Source organism: Emydura macquarii, unplaced genomic scaffold (assembly GCF_026122565.2).
Source record: "Emydura macquarii macquarii isolate MOO-44397 ecotype Brisbane River unplaced genomic scaffold, CSIRO-AGI_Emac_v2 contig_1604, whole genome shotgun sequence".
In the NCBI taxonomy this organism is placed as follows: Eukaryota; Metazoa; Chordata; order Testudines; family Chelidae; genus Emydura; species Emydura macquarii.
Window position 1 is genome coordinate 204,601 of NW_027131741.1, and position 20,020 is coordinate 224,620.

The 20,020-nt window shown below is 47.1% G+C and overlaps 2 protein-coding genes across 2 annotated transcripts; both read right to left on the bottom strand.

Moving 5' to 3' along the window:
* Nucleotides 1-468: 468 nt before the first annotated feature.
* On the bottom strand, nucleotides 469-1,404 carry LOC137157858 (olfactory receptor 51G2-like). Its single transcript, XM_067555294.1, has one exon. The coding sequence runs from the start codon at nucleotides 1,402-1,404 to the stop codon at nucleotides 469-471; it is 936 nt and encodes a 311-aa protein (XP_067411395.1).
* A 7,426-nt stretch (nucleotides 1,405-8,830) lies between these two features.
* LOC137157856 (olfactory receptor 51G2-like) lies at nucleotides 8,831-19,795 on the bottom strand. The gene is made up of 3 exons (XM_067555292.1): nucleotides 19,712-19,795; nucleotides 18,420-18,452; nucleotides 8,831-9,781 (listed from the first exon to the last, which is right to left on the bottom strand). The coding sequence occupies exons 1-3, from the start codon at nucleotides 19,793-19,795 to the stop codon at nucleotides 8,831-8,833; spliced, it is 1,068 nt and encodes a 355-aa protein (XP_067411393.1).
* Nucleotides 19,796-20,020: the final 225 nt, after the last annotated feature.

The window sequence follows — 20,020 nt, forward strand, 5'->3', positions numbered from 1 at the left end:
AGGAAGAGTCAGGACAATGAGTGCAAAATCCCTCTGCAGCCTTTCTCATGGCCCTTGGAATTAAACCAGAGACGGGACAGACAGGTCATGAACAATGGGACAAAACATCCACGTTCCTTCTCTATACTGACTGTATCCACAGCAGTTCTGAGGTCTGAGCTGACATCAATACAGCTCTTTATGCAATAAAATCCCACCCATACCCTGGCCCTACACAAACACAGTCACTGTGTAAACGCTGCTGCCTGCCTCGGTCCCATTCCGCCACTCTGCTTTCCTCCCTTAGCAGGCTCTGGAGGAGGCCCCTATCCCATTGCTCCAGGCCTCAATCAAATCTGAACCTTTCTATAAGGAGATGAGATCTGTAGTTCATGTCCTCTTGGATGGAAATGTCTAGGATGCAATAGGTGGCACTTGTTTTTCATCTCCCGTGTCACCAGCCCTGTAGCTGGGTGATGAACAGACCATTTATTTGATGAACATCCTGATAATCCTCACACGAATTTGTTTGGTTTTCACGCTGTATACGATTGGATTCATCAGGGGTGGGGTCATCATGTAGATATAGCCCATGAAAATCTGAATGAAGGAAGAAGAGTTCTTCCCGAATCTGTGTATCACTGACAATCCGATCATTGGCATGTAGAAGAGCAGGACGACGCAGATGTGGGAGACACAGGTGTTCAGGGCCTTGAGGCACCCCGCATGGGACGTGCTGCTCAGCACTGTTTTGAGGATCATCACATAAGAGAGGAGGATGAACAGCGAGTCCAAACCCACTGAAGAGAATGATACAAATAAGCCATAGACGCTGTTCACTCTAATATCTGAACAAGCCATTTTCATAACCTCCTGGTTCAGGCAGTAGGAATGGGAGAGGATGTTGTCCTTACAGTATCGGTACTGTTTCAGGAGAATGGGGAGTGGGAACATTAGGACCACCCCTCTTAGCAGAGACATCAGTCCCATCTTGGCTACTCTCGGTGGGGTTAAGATGGAAGCATATCTAAGCGGGTTACAGATCGCAACATAGCGGTCAAAGGCCATGGACAAGAGCAGGGCAGATTCAATGCAGGAAAGCGATTGGATGAAGAACAGCTGGGCAAAACAGGCATCGTGGCTGATCTCCCTAGAGTTAAACAAAAATATGCCCAGTATTGTTGGCATGGTGGATATCGATAAGCCAATGTCAGTGATGGCCAACATGGAAAGGAAAATGTACATGGGCTCATGAAGGTTTGGATCTGTTTTTATAATGAACAGAATGAGTGAATTTCCTAATACTGAAGTAATGTACATGAACCAGAAGGGAATAGAAATCCAGACATGGACGTCTTCCAGCCCAGGTATTCCAGTGAAAAGGAACACTGCAGGCTGGAATATGGTGTCATTGACAGCTGACATAATTCACTGGGCACGTCGAAGGAGCTTTGAAAATTACTTCCTGCAAGGAAAAATAAGAGGAGACTAGATGATATTGAACAAGACATCATTCTGCTCTCAGTGCAAGTCTAGAGTCTAAGAGGTCAAGAAAGATCAGCAAAAACATAGATTTGGATATTCACAACTGGTAGAAAGATAGGCATTACCTGTTCTGTACATTCGCTCTGAGCCACCTGACATTTGTCACTATTGGAAGACAGGATTGGGCTAGACTGACCATTGGTGTGACCCAGTATGGCTGTTTTATGTACACCACCTATACAAAGATTGGTACTGCCAGACTGGATCAGACCTCTAGTATGTCTTGCCCAGTATGCAGTGGCTAGCACAAGATGCTTCAGAGGAAGGTAGAAGAAGCCCTGCAATAGACAGCTAAGATATAACCTGCTCCCATGGAAAGTTTCCTCCCGACACACTATTTAGGCGTATTTTATGGTGCAAATCTGGAATGTTCGTAGCTCTACTCAGACTTTTTTAAAAAAATCCTCAGTACTGTGAGTTTTCCAGGCTCTGAATTCAGGAACATTGACTGCAACAGCGTCACTCCAGATTTACACATGTAAATTCGATCAGAACCGGGCTCGATAAACTTTCACTTACCAAATGCTCTCAGTGCTACACTCTGAACCACAAGAATCCCTGCAGGAGAAGCTGAAGAGATTTTCCTGGCCAGTGTTGACTGACTCTAGAGAGGCTGATCATCCTACAGACTTCTCTTTATCCTCACAGGTCCCCATCCTCTTCCCAGGCAAGGGTTCTGTAGATATTTGGGAATTTACAAGTGAACATAGACAGTTACTTCATCCTGGCCGAAGAGGGGGTGGCGTCACAAACTTCGAATAGTGCAAAGATTTGTTTTGCGCTCATATGCAGTGGAGTGTGCAAGTCACTTCAGCCATGCTTGTGTAAAGGTGATGGGCATAAATTATATACAAACACTATCTAATGCCTTTTCTGCACCTCATCTCTACTCTCTACCCTTTGCTGGAACACAGACCAGCGGGTCTATTGTCTCATGACTTTTTGGAAATTCTCACACAGAGTTATAGTGTGAACGACCCGGAATTTAACTGATAGAAACTACTTCTGGTCAGTTACCAGGAGACAGTATCATGCAACTGCTCACTGAAGAAAAAATTAATACGATACGCCCATTGGAAAGAGGAGTTGGAAAACCTCTGAAATACTTGATAAAACTAATGTCATTAAGTATTATAGTTACCACTGGCTTTTGATATACACACATGTAATGAAATTTTGGTGTGTAATAATTGTATCACTATGAAAAGTTTTGCCATTACATTTATAGAACTATTCTTTCGCACACACATGTTAACCCGGTCTTTTCCCTCGGATCTTCTTTCAGTGATGATTTCTTAGGAGAGAGGGGGACCTAAAACATAACGTGGGCCATCTGGATTTCTTCCGAACCAGAAAAGATTGCAACCTCTCAGCTCCCATTCATTCTCTTGTCAGAAAACAAAAGTCTGGGAAATCCTCTGAAACTAGTAGCTCCTCTATCCTTGTGTCAATAGCTGACTGGTTTCCTTTAATCTCTGTGAACTCAGTCTGCAGCCTTTATCCAGATTTGGACAAGCATATAAAATATTAATTCCCTGGGCTCTCACTCTCTAGTACACTGATTTTCAACCTTTTTCATTTCCAGAACCCTACAAAATTTCAAATGAAGGTTTGAATACCATTGGAAAACTAACACATAGTCTGCAATCCCCTAGGAGTCCGTGGACCACGGGTTGAAAACCACTGGTCTAGTACAGAGTAACTGCAGCACCTGTTATTCAGCTACAATAGGGGTTTGCGGACAGTGGGTGTCAAAGTGAAATGCATGAGTATTCATGGAAATCAAACCTCACTTCACACATGACAGTTCTCTATTGCTCAATCTCTCTCTCTCTGTAGTGTATTGATAATATACACGCCACCTTGGAACAGTATTGTGACAGACATGGAGCTGAGCTGCCATAATTATGAATGTGTATGTTAAACCCAATTCTTGGGCTGTTGATTGTATGGCTATATTGGGTAAAATATTGGGATATTACTGGTATGGTTTGTCTTAGTTTAATAGCAGGCTGCTGGAAAACAAGCAGGAAGGGAAACAGGAGCTCAGGAAAAGCCGTCTCTCACTGAAAAATTCAGGGAGGTTAAGAGACAGCCCCTGAGCTTCACGCTGTGAATACCCCATTTCCAGGCACCAGGCAAGTTACACAGCTTATTCTGCCAGTGCTGGGAGTCTGTCCAGAGGTGGGGCAGCTGGTGCTGAGAAGCTCCTGAGACACAGACACGGCTGGGGAAGTCAGAAAAGGCTCAGCCTGCATGGGTCCCCATCAGAGTGGGAGGGCTTCAGAGAGATGCACAGACTGTTGTTTTAAACCCCGTTTATTCTCTCACGTGATGCTTTATTCCTCCTGTTCAGATAAAACAATACTTGGTTCAGGAAGGCTGGTTGGTCACTCTTCTCACCATAGGTCACAGACTCCTATGGGTGGGAGAATCATGGCATTCTACACCAGGAGAGGAAAAGGGACGAGGCAGACAACTGGCACTGGAGGACAAGAGAGGGGACAGAGATGTGGGTAGCTCTGTAACTCTGAGGGGTTTTTACAGGGCAGAACTGCGGGAACCCTCATCCAGTCAGCAAACTTCACAATCTTATCAGAGAATAAAAGCATTGAACATGGATTTGCTGATTAAATTTCCAGGAGCAAATAAACCTGAGGTGATTTGGGAACTACTCACTGATATTCCATTGGCTCTTCTGTGGCCCAGAGCACACTGCTCCTCTGGAAATGGGTTCCACTGAGAAATCCTGACTCAGGGCACCGGGTTTTAACACTCTGATCTCATTTGGAATCTGGGGTTCCTGTGTATCTGGAATGATCCCCCATACACCAAAGACACATGGAGTGTAGGTTCCCCCACCTACCTCATGCTGCCTGCTCTCCAGCCCCTGTCACTGAGTCACACCCACAGCCCAGCAGAGTCAGCTGCTGCTGCACAGAACATCTGCCCATCTCAACAGCTGGCAGCCTTTACCCTTCCCTTGGCGTTTGAAAGATTTAATGACACAGAAACCTGCCAACGTACCCAATGCCTGCGAGAAGGGGAGCAGCTGCCAACAGAGATCTGCACCCTAACGGAGAAGGAGTCAGCGGAGAGCTTGCACGGGCAGCAGGCAGTATCTGCTCAAACAGGTTGCAACTGACCTTATGAAGAGTGTTTGCTCATTTCCTTGGGGTCCACTTGGCCACCTGGGACCCTCAGCTGATTGGTTCAGTGTATGCCAGCTTTAACCCCGTCACGGCCAATGGCAAACTGCAGGAAGCCCAATCCCAGGGGATGCTCGGTGATGCCACCAAGCTGGACAGCAGAACTAGTCCTGCCGCAGGCTCTATTCCTGCAATCCAGGCAGTCAGCACTGTGCGTACGGTTTAGAGGAGTGAAAGGGCTGCCTTGAGGGTGGCGGAGTTGTACGGATGATGCTGTTACAGCTGTAATCTTGCTTCAATACAGTAAATCAGTCTAAAAATAGTTATGTAGGGTCAGATTTCTCCCCGGCAGCCCCCTTTTCTGTATTACAAACCCGGGGTGCAGGCTGGGGGAGGAATATTCCACACAGCTCCTACCTGGAAATTTCCTTCAGATTGTTCCAGTAGGGCAGGTCCCTTCCCTTCTCCCTTACATATAAACAGGGGGACCCAGCATACATGGATCTCCAAAGCTATGCACAGATCTCAGTGATCCCCTGATAGCCAGGCCACAATCTCTGTGCCTCCACAACTGCTCTAGGACCCTCTCCAGATCCCTGGAACCCCAGGTTCATCGGTGATGTGCTCCCGGGGCCTGTCCTAGTAGCCACTGCCCACAGGATCTGTTTGTAGAGAATGGAGGGGGCTGGACTGAGAAGGAAAGGCTAATTAGAGTAGCTGGTAAGCCACAAAAACCCACTCATAGACTGGGTGGGAAGTTTCGACCTTTCCCTACCCAGAGTGCAGCCAGAGGCTCAGTCAGTGGCACCTTCATTGCTGTTACAAGGAAGAGGCAGATAAAAAGGCTCCAATTTCTCTTGGGGACCCAGGCAGCTGCGGCTGGGCAGCACCATGACAACTGAATTATCAGTGAAAAATGATCTATTTTCTGTTAAAAGCCACCCCCAAAAATGGATGAAAAGGATGAAATTTTACAGTGGGTTCAAATTTTTCTTGGGGGGAAAATCCTGTGTTTTCCAGCTGCTGTAGATCAAACTGTGGAGCCTCTGTGCTGCCGGACACCACCCCTGTGTGGCAGCACCAGCCCCCTATCGGCCTCCCATACTGAGCAGCCCTGGGACCTCTGCTGGGTCGGCTATGGTGGCTCTATGGCAGAGGGAGCCCCTGGAAATTGGAGGGGTGCAGAAAAGAAGCACAACAATTTTTCAAGGGCTGGCGAAAATGCCATACAGTGAGAGCCTTGGAGAGCTGAACCTGCTTAGCTCATCCAAAGGAAGACCGAGCGCTGACTGGATCACAGTGTACCAGCACCTTCACAGGGACAAAAATACCGGGTCTTAAAGGGCTCTTTAATCTGCAAAAAAATGCTTATAACAAGAACCAGTGGCTGTAAACTGAAGCCACCTGAAATTAGTCACACGTTTTTCACAGTGAGGCTGATTAACCAGTGGAACAACCTCCCAAGGTAGATGGTGAATTGTCTTGATATCTCCAAATCAGGTCTGGATCCTTCCTGGAAGATACACATTAGAAATGAACACAAGTTAAGCTTTAGTCAAATACAAGACATTGGGCTCAATAAGGGAGTAAATGGGTGAAATTCTGCAGCCTCTGACATATGGGAGGTCAGACTAGAGGATCAAATGGTCCCTTATGGCCTTAAATTCTATGAATAACTGTCTTGAGTGGATCATTTTCTTGGATGCACTTTGAAAAAGTTGCTACTCTGAATGCTTATATGCACTCAACAAGAAGATACACTGGCCACGAAGAATTGGGGTTGTCACTGTGAAACCGGGACATATGGTCTCGTTACCCTTTGAACCAGGTATTCCCCTGTCTTCGGGTGAAATCTCAGAATAGTTTCCCTCTTTGAGCTGGGTATGACACCCTGTCTATGCCAAAAGCATATCACCATGCAGGTCAAACTGCACATCTGAGTCTCTTCCCTTTACGTGCTTGTGACCAGAGCTATACAGTCAGCACCAGCCTCCTTAAAACAAGTGGCTTTATTAGCAAACAGCACAAATAATTACAGAAAATGTTATTAAAATAATAAGCAGCTGTCACATGTCTGTACTCATCTATCTCACACATCACTACAGGTTAAGTTAGACAGCCTTTGCTCTGGAGATACAGGAAGAGAACTGGGCAAAGGGAAGACAAGGAGCTCTTGGGACCCAGCCTGATTTCCCTGTGTCTCTGAGAGAGCACCTTCCCATTTGTTTGCTCCTTTCTTGAGGAAGCAGCCTTTTCTCAAACCCTCCCTGCGTAAGCCTGGGCCCAGTCAGCATCGTGCTCAGCTCTGTCTGTGTCACGAGTCCAACGGGTGAAGCTGACCTTTGCCCTGAGACTGCTTTCTCCATGCCAGGCCATCTAAGATGACGCCCCCATGACCATTGCATGGCAGTTAGACCCATTCAGCCACAATGGCTTGAGAACACCAGTCTGGTGCCTGGGCTGAAATCCTTGGCTTCCCCGTGACACTCCAACCCTCTTCTCAGAGATCCAGCACCGAAACCTCACTGTGGGGAGGAGATCATCAGTCACCCCCGAGCACCCCTCGTCTGCCCCAGACACCCAGGGGCTGGAGTCATTGTGATTCCCAAAGGCCAGCTGTCACAGGAGGCTGTGGTAAGGCTGTGGCCTGTGACAGCCAAATATCGAGACCATTGCTCTTTGGATCCCTGGCAGACCTGATCTTAGGGTCTCCCCTGGCCCTCTCGTCAGATTATCTTAGCACCTTGAACATATTCATCCTCCCACCACGTCTGCGAGGCAGGGCATGGCAGGGCAGGGCTATTATCCGCTTGTACAGAGGCTCAGAGACACTCTGGGGCTTGTCCTAAGTCACACACGGCAAGGGAATTAAAGCCAGCTCTCCTGACATGCAGTGCAGAGCCCAAACCACAGGACAAGCCTCCCAGCTGGACCGGCTGGATTTTCGCTGCCCCAGAGCTGTCCCCTGAGCTGTGGGGAAGGGGGATAACATGGAGCCAATTACAGGGTTCAATTCTCTGGCTGAGCTGACACCTGCCCTTTTGCAACAGCTTCCAAGTGTACAGCACAGGTAAGGCCAATCCCCTGAGGAGGGGTGCCATCCCAGCATGCCCCCTTGCGGCCTCAGGTACCCTGCAGGCACCCTGCCCCTCCCTCTAAGGTCCTTTCAGTGACTTACTCTCAGCCTGGAAGACTGAAAACAAGATCCCCCTGTGTGGGGTCGTATTTGTTCTCCAAAACACAGGCTCTCTTAGCCTGTACCCCATCCTCCTCCTCTGCCCAGGAACATTAAAGAGCCAAACTGAGGAGCAGGGGGTGAATGACTCCACTGGCCTCTCCCACCCTCAAATAAGAGAGTCTCCAACACATCCCTTCTAATGGCCACTGAATGGCTGGGCTGGGCTAGGAGCCGGCTGTGTCTCTGGTGGGTACCTGAGGCCCGTTTCCACCCCTTTGCATGGCTGGGACAGCACAACAAGAGGGGATGGGAGAGGAATCTGGGTGTGAGTCTCTTGTCAGGAGTCCTGTGTGTCTGACTCTCACTCACACACGCAGCTCTGCACTGCCTGTGGGCAGGACGATGCGTTGGAGGTGGGGGGCTCAGCAGGTGTGTTGTGTGCAGAGCCATGGACGGGGTAAGGGGCTGCCTGAATGGCTTCTCTTGTGGCTTCTGCTTTAATTTTATCTGTGACATGACTCAGTGAGAAGCACCTGGGTGAGGACACAGGGGAAGGATGGGCAACTGTGCCCCTGGAATAGCCCCTCTCACAGCTGCTGGATCACACAGCACCCAGATTGCTCAGGAAGGGTCAGGACTCGGACTGCAAAACAGCTCTACAGCTTTTCCCGTGGCCCAGGGTGTTTAACCAGAGACGGGACAGAGACAGGTCATGTACAATGGGACAAAACATCCACATTTCTTCTCTGTACTGACTGTATTCACAAGAATTCTGAGATCTGAGCTGACACCGATACAGCTCTTTATGTGATCATATCCCACCCATCCCCTGGCTCCTCCCTTAGCAGCTGCTGGGGACAGCCCCTGTCCCATTGCTCCAGGCCTCAATCGAGTCTGAACCTCTCTGTAAAGAGATGAGATCTGTAGCTCATGTCCCTTGGATGGAAGTATCTAGGATGGAATAGGTGGAACTTGTTTTTCATCTCCCATTGCGAGCACTGTAGCCGGGTGATGAACAGACCTTTTTTTTGATGAACATCCTGATAATCCTTGCACGAATTTGTTTGGTTTTCACGCTGTACACAATTGGGTTCATCAGGGGCGGGGCCATCATGTAGACATAGCTCATGACAATCTGAATGAATGAAGAAGAGTTCTTCCCAAATCTGTGTATCACTGACAATCCGATCATTGGCATGTAGAAGAGCAGGACGATGCAGACGTGGGAAATGCAGGTGTTCAGGGCCTTGAGGCGCTCTGCATGGGATGCAATGCTCAGTACTGCTTTGAGGATCATCACATAGGATAGGAGAATGAACAGCGAATCCAAACCCACTGAAGAAACTGTTACAAATAAGCCATAGGCACTGTTCACTCTGATATCTGAACAAGCCATTTTCATGACCTCCTGGTGCAGGCAGTAGGAATGGGAGAGGATGTTGTCCTTACAGTATCGGAACTGTTTCAGGAGAATGGGGAGTGGGAACCTTAGGACCACCCCTCTTAGCAGAGACACCAGTCCCATCTTGGCTACTCTCGGTAGGGTTAAGATGGAAGCATATCTCAGAGGGTTACAGATCGCAACATAGCGGTCAAAGGCCATGGACAAGAGCAGGGCAGATTCAATGCAGGAAAGCGATTGGATGAAGAACAGCTGGGCAAAACAGGCATCGTGGCTGATCTCCCTAGAGTTAAACAAAAATATGCCCAGTATTGTTGGCATGGTGGATATCGATAAGCCAATGTCAGTGATGGCCAACATGGAAAGGAAAATGTACATGGGCTCATGGATGGATGGATCTGTTTTTATAATGAACAGAATGAGTGAATTTCCTAATATCGAAGTAATGTACATTAAACACAAGGGGATAGAAATCCAGACATGGACGTCTTCCAGCCCAGGTATTCCGGTGAGAAGGAACACTGCAGGCTGGAATATGGTGTCATTGACAGCTGACATAATTCACTAGGCACGTCGAAGGAGCTTTGAAAATTACTTCCTGCAAGGAAAAATAAGAGGAGACTAGATGATATTGAACGAGACATCATTCTGCTCTCAATGCAAGTCTAGAGTACTGGAGGTGTGCAAAAACATGGACTTCGATATACACCACTGATAGGAAGATAGGCATTACCTGCTCTATACATTCGTTCTGAACCACCTGACATTTGTCACTGTTGGAAGACAGGATACTGGGCTAGATTGACCTTTGGTGTGACCCAGTATGACTGATTTATGTATACCACCAATACAAAGATTGGTACTGCCAGACTGAATCAGTTCCCTAGTATATATAGCCCAGTATCCAGTGACTAGCACAAAATATACTTCAGAGGAAGGTAGAAGAAGCCCTGCAATAGACAGCTAAGATATAACCTGTTACCAGGGAAAGTTTCCTTCTGCCACAGACTAGTTAGACATATTTTCTGCTGCAAATCAGGAATGTTCATAGCTCTTCTTAGACTTTTTTAAAAAAATCCTTACTACTGTGAGTTTTCCAGGTTCTGAGTTCAGGAACATTGACTGCAACAGCGTCACTCCAGATTTACGTGTGTAAATTCGATTAGAACTGGGCTCGATTAACTTTCACTTACCAAACGCTGCCAGTGCTACACTCTGAACTCCAAGAATCCCTGCATGAGACGCTGAAGAGCTTTTCCTGGCCAGTGTTGACTGAATCCAGAGAGGCTGATCATCCTGCAGGCTTCTCTTTATCCTCACAGGGCCCCCTGCTCTCCCCAGGCAAGGGTTCTGTAGATATTTGGCAAGTTACAAGTGGACATAGACAGTTACTTCATCCTGGCTGGAGAGGGGGTGGCGTCACAAACTTCGAATAGTGCAAAGATTAATTTTGCATTTATATGCAGTTGAGTGTGCAAGTCACTTCAGCCATGCTTGTTTAAAGGTGATGGACCTAAATTACATACAGCCACTATCTAATCCCTTTTCTGCACCTCATCTCTACTCTTTGCTGAAACACAGACCAGCAGTTCCGTTGTCTCATGACTTTTTGGAAAGTCTCACACAAGTATTGCAAAGTTACTGTGTGAACGACCTGGAATTTAAGTGATAGAAATTACTTCTGGTCAGTTACCAGGAGAAAGTATCATGCAACTGCTCACTGAAGAAAAAATTAACCCGATAATCCCATTGCAAAGAGTAGTTGGAATACCTCTGAAATACTTTCTAAAGGAAAGGTCATTAAGTAGTAAAGTTACCCCTGTTCCTTCCTGTACAGATTCTAACAACTCTGCTGGTAGCTTTCAATATACACCCATGTAATGACATTTTGGTTTGTCATAATTGTATTACGATGAAAAGTTTTGCCATTACATTTAGAGAACTATACTTTCACACACACACACACATGTAAACCTATTCTTTTCCCTCAGATCTTCTTTCAGTGATGATTTCTCAGGCGAGAGGGGGCCTAAAACATAACATGGGTCATCTGAATTTCTTCCGAACCAGAAAAGATTGCATTCTCTCAGCCCTCATTCATGCTCTTGTCAAAAAACAAAAGTCTGGGAAATCCTCTGCAATTTGTAGCTCCTCTATCCTTGGACCAATATCTCACTGGTTCCCCTTAGGGTCTGGAATGTCAATCTGCAACCTTTATCCAAAATGGGATCAGCATATACAGTATTCATTGCCTGAGCTCTCACTCTCTAGTACACTGGTTTTCAATCTTTTTCATTTCCAGACACTTAAAAAATTTCAAATGTAGGTGTGAATACCTTTGGAAATCTAACACATAGTCTGCAGCCACCTAAGGGTCCGTTGAACACAGGTTGAAAACCACTGGTCTAGTACAGAGTAACCCCAGCACCTGTTATTCAGCTACATTAGGGGTTTGCGGGAACTGGGTTTCAAAGTGAAATGCATGAGTATTCATGGAAATCAAACTTCATTTCACACATGAAGGTGGTCTATTGCTCTCTCTCTCTAACTGTCTATTTACTGTACTCATAAACATTCGTAATTATGGCAGCTCAGCTCCATGTCTGTCACAATACCATTCCAGGGTGGAGTGTATTTTCAGTTCTTGGGCTGTTGATTTTATGGCTATATTGGGTTAAATATCAGGATATTACCAGAATGGCTAGTCTTAGTTTAATAGCAGGCTGCTGGAAAACAAACAGGAAGGGGAACAATAGATCAGGAAAAGACATCTCTCACTATACACTTCATGGAGGTTAAGAGACAACCCCTGAGCTTCATGCTGTGAAGACCCCATTTCCAGGCTCCAGTCAAGTTACACAGCTTGTTTTGCCAGTGCTGGGAGTCTGTCCAGAGGGGGGGCAGCTGGTGCTGAGATACAGACAGCGCTGGGGACTCAGAAAATGCTCAGCCTGCCTAGGTACCAATCAGAGTGGGAGGGCTTCAGAAAGACGAATAGACTGTGTTTTAAAACCCATTTATTCTCTCATGTGATGCTTTATTCCTCCTGTTCAGATTAATCAATACTTTGGTCCAGGAAGGCTGGCTGGTCACTCTTCTCACCACAGGTCACAGACTCCCAAAGGGTATGAAAATCAAGGTATTCTACACCAGGAGAAGGAAAGGGACGAGGATGACATCTGGCACTTGGAGACCAGAGAGGGGGCAGAGATGCACGTAGCCTGTAACTCTGAGGGGTTTTTACAGGGCAGAACTGCTGGAGCCTCATCCAGTCAGGAAACAGAACAATTCCATGTGCATTATCTGACTTGCTACCACAAAGCAACACAGCTCTGAATTCCTGCGTTCACAGACCAGTCAGAGAATAAAAGCATTGAACGTGGATTTGCTGATTAAATTTCCAGGAACAAATAAACCTGAGGTGATTTGGGAAGTACCCACTGATATTCCATGGGCTCTTTCCAGGCCCAGAGCACACGGCACCTCTGCAAATTGGATCCATTGAGAAATCCTGATTTGGGCATCGGGGTTTTCACACTCCGAGCTCACTTTGAATCTGGAGTTTCTGTGTCCCTGGAATGATCCCCCATACACCAAAGACACATGGAGTGGAGGGTCTCCCTATTACCTAGAGCTGCCTGCTCTCCAGCCCCTGTCACTGAGTCACACCATAGCTCAGCAGAGTCAGCTGCCGCTGCACAGAACATCTGCACATCTCAACAGCTGGCAGCCTTTACCCTTCCCTTGGCGTTTGAAAGATTTAAAGACACAGAAACCTGCCAACGTACCCAATGCCTGCGAGAAGGGGAGTACCTGCCAGCAGAGATCTGCACCCTAACAGAGAAGGAGTCAGTGGAGAGCTTGCACGGGCAGCAGGCAGTGTCTGCTCAGACAGGCTGCAACTGTCCTTATGAAGCATGTTTCTTCATTTCCTTGGGGGCCACTTGGCCACCTGGGACCCTCAGCTGATTGGTTCAGTGTGTGCCAGCTTTAACCCCGTCACAGCCAATGACAAACTGCAGGAAGCCCAATCTCAGGGGATGCTCAGTGATGCCAGCACACTGGACAGCAGCACAAGCCCTGCCGCAGGCTCTATTCCTGCAATCCAGGCTGTCAGCGCTGTGCGTACGGCTCAGAGGAGTCACAGAACTCCCTCAAGGGCGGCCGAGTGGTACCGATGATGCTGTTACAACTGTAATCTTGCTGCAATACAGTAAATCAGACTAATAATAGTTATGTAGGGTCAGATTTCTCCTTGCCAGCCCCCTTTTCTGCATTACAAACCCAGAGTTCAGGCCAGGGGAGGAATATATCACAAAGCTCCTACTTGGAAATTTCAGTGATCCCCTGATAACCAGGCCTTCTGACGCACAAATGCTGTCTCCACAACTGCTCTAGGACTCTCTCCAGCTTCCTGGGAGCACAGGTTCATCGGAGATGTGTTATCGGGTCTTCTCAGAGTAGCCACTGGCCATGGGATCTGCTGAAGGGGCCATTGTAGAGGGTGGAGGCAGCTGGACTGAGAAGGGAAGGGTGGTTAGAGTAGCTGGTGAGCCACAAAACCAGTCACATACTGGATGCGAGGTTTAGACTTTTCCATACCCGGAGTGCAGCCAAAGACTCAGACAGTGCCACTTTCATTCCTGTTATGAGGAAGAGGTAGACAAAATGGCTCCAGTTTCTCTTGGGGATCGAGGCAGCTGCATCTGGACACACACGTAAACCCATTGTTTCCCCTCTGATCTTCCTTCAGAGATGATTTCTCAGGTTAGAGGGGGACCAAAAACGTAGCGTGTGTCATCTGGATTTCTTGAGAAATTGAAAAGATTGCAGTGTCTGGGCCCTCATTCAGTCCCCTGTCAGCAAACGAAAGTCTGGGGAATTCTTTGCAGCTGGTAGCTTTTCTATCCTTGGGTTAGTAGCTGACTGATTCTCTTTACACTCTGTGATGTCAATCTGCAGCCTTTCTCCGGAGTGATACAGGAACTGGGACCAGCCTATACAATATTCATTGCCTGGTCTCTCACTTTCTGGTACAGTACAGTACAGTAGTGGTTTTCAACCTTTTCTTATTTGTGGACACCTACTAAATTTCAAATGCAGCTGTGACTACCTTTGGAAATTTTACACATAGTCTGCAGACCCCCAGGAGTCCCTGGACCACAGGTTGAAAACCACTTGTTTAGTACAGAATAACCCCAGCTCCTGTTATTCAGCTAAAATGGGGGTTTCAAGGTCAAATGTGTAGGAGAGTAAAGAGTTAAAAGCTGGACAAGTAATCAGGCCTCATCCACACAGAATGGAGTCATGGCACAGGCAAAACCTTGTTTCTGTTACTTGGTGTGAATTTTAGCTAGAGTCTGTTCTCTCTCTTCTTTCCCTCTCTTCCTAGCCATCTGCACAAGGAATGAAACTAACAAATAACTCTTCTCCCTTCTGTTCAAGGTCTTTGGTGGGAATATAGCATTATCTTCTTTCACTCCCTTGCATACAGTATATTTTATGAATGTTAGTAAGTTTCAAGGTAATGTGTCTGCTCTCTGTATGGTAATCCTGTAAACAACAAACAGGGGCAGGTATAATTCTATTTATTACGGAGCTGTTAATATTTATTTTTTAGGTGTCCACGTAACCAACTAAGTGTCTATAGGGAGTTGCTAAAAATGTATACATTTACATACTGTTATGGATAAAGAATTGTAAAGTAACCTCCTCATTGCTCACTCGCAGCGTCGAGGTGGAATGAGCAGGCAATAAAGGGTTCCGTCTCCTCAATCGACCCCTGGGACACCCTGTTTGGTTATTTCTAACAAAATGCATGACTATTCATGGACTTCACATTGCATTTCAAACGTAAAAGTTTGACCTCCTGGGCAAGCCCTGAATGACTCATTGATATTTCATGGGTCTTTTCCAGCCCAGAGCACACTGCACCTCTTGAAATGGGACCCATTGAGAAATCCTGACTCAGGGCATTCGGGTTTTCACATTCCGAGCTCGCTTTCTATCTAGGATTTCAATAGACCTGGAATGATACCGCATTGGCCATGAGCACATGGAATGGGGGATCCTCCAGCTACATAGTGCTGCCTGCTGTCTAGCCCCTGTCACTGCATCACACCCACAGCCCAGCAGAGTCAGCTGCTGCTGCACAGAACATCTGCCCATTTCAATAGCAGGCAGCCTTTACCCTTCCCTTGGCGTTTGAAAGATTTAAAGACACAGAAACCTGCCAACGTACCCAATGCCTGTGAGAAGAGTAGCAGCTGCCAACAGAGATCTGCACCCCAACGGAGAAGGAGTCAGCAGAGAGCTTGCACGGGCAGCAGGCAGTGTCTGCTCAGACAAGCTGCAACTGTCCTTATGAAGTGTGTTTGCCCATTTCCTTGGGGTCCACTTGGCCACCTGGGACTCTTAGCTGATTGGTTCAGTGTGTGCCAGCTTTAACCCCGTCACGGCCAATGGCAAACTGCAGGAAGCCCAATCACAGGGGATGCACGGTGAAGCCACCAAACTAGACAGCAGCAGAACCCCTGCCGAAGGCTCTATTCCTGCAGCGCTGTGCGTACGGCTCAGACGAGTCACAGGACTCCCTCGAGGGAGGCTGAGTGATTCCGATGATGCTGTTACAGCAGTAATCTTGCTGAAATGCAGTAAATCAGACTAATAATATTTATGTAGGGTCAGATTTCTCCCGGACAGCCTCCTTTCCTGCATTACTAATCCAGCGTGCAAACCGAGGAGAAAGATTCCACACAGCTCCTACCTGGAAATTTCCTTCAGTTTGTTCCAGTAGGGAATGTCCCTTCTCTTCTGCCTGAGGAATAAAGGGGGGGAACCAGCGTCCATGGATCCCCAAATTATGCACAGATCTCAGTGATCCCCTGATAACCAGCCCTCCCACTCACAATCTCTTTGTCTCCACAACTGCTCTAGGACCCTCTCCAACTCACTGGTATCACAGGTTGATCGGCGATGTTCTACCATGGCCTGTCACAGTAGCCACTGCCCACAGGATCTGCTGAGGGGGGCATTGTAGGGGTGAAGGAGGCTGCATGGAGATGGGAAGGCTGGCTAGAGTAGCTGGTGAGGTATAGACTGGACGGGAGGTTTAGACCTTTGCCTACCCAGAATGCAGCCATAGACTCAGTCAGTGCCACCTTCATTCATGAGACGAGGGAGATGAATAGCTTCCAATTTCTCTTCCTGGAGCTTGGCAGTGCCATGGCAACTGAAATTTCTATGAAAAGCCACCCAAGTGGGAGAAATTCTGTAGGCTCTGAAGTACAGGAGGTCAGACTGGATGGTCTAATCATCGCTTCTGGCCTTAAATTTTATGAATCTATGAATTATTGCCTTGAGCAGATCAATATCTGGGATGCAATTTCAAAATGTTGTTACTCTGAATGCTTAAATGCACTGAACAGGAAGATACGCTGACCAAGAAGAATCGGGATTATCTCAGTAAAAGCAGAACATATAGTCTCTTTATCCTCTAAACCAGGTATTTTCCTGCCTTGAGGTGGAATCTCACAATTCTCCCATTCTTTCAGCTGGGTACAACACCTTGTCTATGCCAAATGCTTATCACGATGCAAGTCAAACTGGACACCTGAGTCTCTTCCCTTTGGTTGCTTGAGACCAGAGCTATACAGTCACCACCAGCCTCCATCAAACATATGGGTTTATTGGCAGACAGCACAAAGCATTAGAGAAAATGGTTATAAAATAACAAGCAGCTGTCATTGTCTGCACTGTGTCTCTGAGAGAGCACCTTCCCATTTGTTTGCCCCTTTCTGGAGGAAGCAGCCTTTTCTCAAAGCCTCCCTGGGTGAGCCTGGGCCCAGTCACCATCGTACTCAGCTCTGTCTGTGTTACGGGGACAAGGTGTGAAGCTGACCTTTGCCCTGAGGCTGCTCTCTCCATGCCAGGCCATATAAGATTACGCCCCCATGGCCTTTGCTCCATTGTTTAGCAGTTAGACCCATTCAGCCCCAATGGCTTGAACCTGGTGTGTGGCCTGAAACCCTTGGCTTCCCCGTGACACTCCAACCCTCCCCTCAGAGATCCAGCACCTAAACCTTACTGTGGGAAGCAGATCAACAGTCACCCACGAGCACCCCCACATCTGCCCATGACACCCACATGCTGGAATCACTCGGATTCCCAGAGGCCAGCTGTCACGGGAGGCTGTGGTAAGAAGTCTGGGACAGCAAAATATCAGGGTTGTTGCTATTTGGAACCCTTGCAGACCTGAACTTAGGGTCTCTCCTGCCCCGCTCAGCAGAGTATCTGAGCACCTTGAACATATTCATCCTCCCACACCTCTGTGAGGCAGGGCAGGGCAGGGCAGGGCAGGGATGTTATCTGCTTGTGCAGAAGCTCAGAAACACTCAGTGGCTTGTCCACAGGCACACAGGGCAAGAGAATCAAACCCAGCTCTTCTGAACGGCACAGCAGTGCCCAAACCACAGGACCAACCAGCTAGCTGGACAAGCTGAATTCTCCCTGACCCAGAGCTGTCCCACTGCCAACATCATCTGCAAATCCATCTCCCTGAGTTCTCATCAAAGGGAAGTACCAGAAGGGAAGGGAGACCTTTTGGGGTTTCCTCCATTTGCTCCCATACTGGTGGAGGACATTATTTGAAGGACAGTATTGCCTGGGAAAGTGGAACTTTAAGGAAATCTGGCTGGAGGGACATGTCCTGAATTCAGGAGAGTTGGAAAAATACACAAGGGGTGCTCTGGATGAAGGATGGAAGAATCCCATTCACTGATATAGGCTAGGGACCAACTGGCTAGGCAGCAGATCGGCAGAGAAGGACCTGAGGGTTACAGTGGACAAGAAGCTGAATGTGAGTCAGCAGTGTGTCCTTTTTGCCAAGAAGCCTAATGGCATATTGGCCTGGTAGAAGCATTGTCAGCAGATCAAGGGAAGTGATTATTTCCCTGTATTTGGCACTGGTGAGGCCATGTTTGGAGTACTATGTCCAGTTTTGGGCCCCCCACTACAGGAAGGATGTGGACGAATTGGAGAGAGAGCAAAAAAAAAAACCGATTAGGGGGCTGGAGCACATGATTTATGAGGAGAGGCTGAGGGAACTAGGCTTCTTTAGTTTTCGGAAGAGAAGAATGAGGGGGGATTTGATAGTAGATTTCACTACCTGAAGGGAGGTTCCTAGGAGGATGGAAGAAGACTGTTTTCAGTGGTAGTAGATGACAGAACCATGAGCAATGGTCTGAAGTTGTAGTGGAGGTGGGGAGTCTAGGCTGGATATTAGGAAAAACTTTTTCACTAGAAGGGTGGTGAAGCATTGGAATGGGTTACCTACAAAAGTTGTGGAATCTCCATTCTTAAAGATTTTTAAGGTGAGGTTTGACAAAGCCCTGGCTGGGATGATTTATTTGGGGTTGGTCCTGCTTTGAGGAAAGAGTTGGACTAGATAACCTTCTGAGGTCCCTTCCAGTACTAATTTTCTATGATTCTATGATTTGCAGATTGCTCCAAATTATTTAGGCATAGTCCAGTCCAGAGATGTCCTCAGAGGGAGCTAATCAACACAATGAACAAGCAGCTTAATGGGAGATGATGTTCGATGCCCATTGGAGGGAAAAACTTGAACTCCTCAGACACCTTACAAGATTCTAATTTAACTGTATGAACTCAAGACGGGGACCTGGTATCATGGTACACAGCTCTGTGAAACCCTGCTCAAAGTGCAAGCATGGACAAAAATGAAGCAAAACCAAAAATACAATGCCATGAGATCAATCAGTCAATGTTTCACCCTCCTCTGGACTCCTCAGTGCAGTACTGAGCACCCTTCTCAAACACAATGTTGCAAAAGCGGGGATCAGGGAAGGGTAACGAGAATGATGAAGGGCCTGGGTAACTCACATAGGGAGAGAGGTTGAAAAGACTGGGGTTGTTACCTTAGAACGGAAAGGAATAAGAGGAGATTTGAGAAGAGTCTATAAAATACTGACTGGTAGAGAGGATATCAAGAATGTGTTCTTCCTTCTCATAACACAAGTCAAGAGGACATTCAATTAAACTGAAACATGGCAAATTCAAAGCAGATTATAAAAAAGGAAACTTTCTTCACTAAGTGCATAATTAGACAGAGGAACCCATTGCAACAAGATGAAGTTGAGGTCAGGAGCGAAGCAAGAATCTTTTGTTACAATAGTTACAGCTAAATAAATATCTTGGAAAGCCTGTACACCTGCGTGTTTCAGGAACAACCCAATCTGTGGCTGTTGGGCATTAAGGTGACACCCTCATGATGGTCAGGTTATTCCCCCAACATCTTCTTCGACATCCCATGGCTTTGTCACTGTGACACAGAGGACACTGGACTAGATGGACCCTGCAATTCCTCTGTTGTAAAGGAGCCAACTTTTCCCCATGGAAAGAGCCATTATCATGTCAGGGTGGCAGTTTGTGCTCTGTTACGTCCCTTGTTTCTTTTGGTGATGCACTTTCTTGCAGGCATCCAGTTTTCTCTGAGATATAAAAAAGGTACAGTGTTTTCGTCATTCTGCCTTGTTAACTGACAAGGGTAAGCAGAGATACCCATCAGCAACCCACCTGCTTACCCTTCACATGCTTGAATACTGATAATGTTTGCAGATGCCACAAAAATTGGTGGATTGTAAATAAGGAAAAGGACAGGTCACTGATTCACAGAGATCTAGACTGGTTGGTAAAGTGGCTCGAAGCAAACAATATGTGTTCTAATATTGCTCTGTAGATGTATGTCTC

Excerpts from the sequence above, each read along its gene's own strand:
- LOC137157856 (XM_067555292.1), bottom strand. The coding sequence starts at position 19,795 with ATGACGAAAACACTGTACCTTTTTTATATCTCAGAGAAAACTGGATGC. Across the intron at positions 18,453-19,711 it reads CACCAAAAGAAACAAGGGAC|TCTTCTTCCATCCTCCTAGG; the intron begins GTAACAGAGCAC and ends CACTGAAAACAG. Across the intron at positions 9,782-18,419 it reads TCCTAGGAACCTCCCTTCAG|CCTGCAGTGTTCCTTCTCAC; the intron begins GTAGTGAAATCT and ends ACCATATTCCAG.
- LOC137157858 (XM_067555294.1), bottom strand. The coding sequence starts at position 1,404 with ATGTCAGCTGTCAATGACACCATATTCCAGCCTGCAGTGTTCCTTTTC.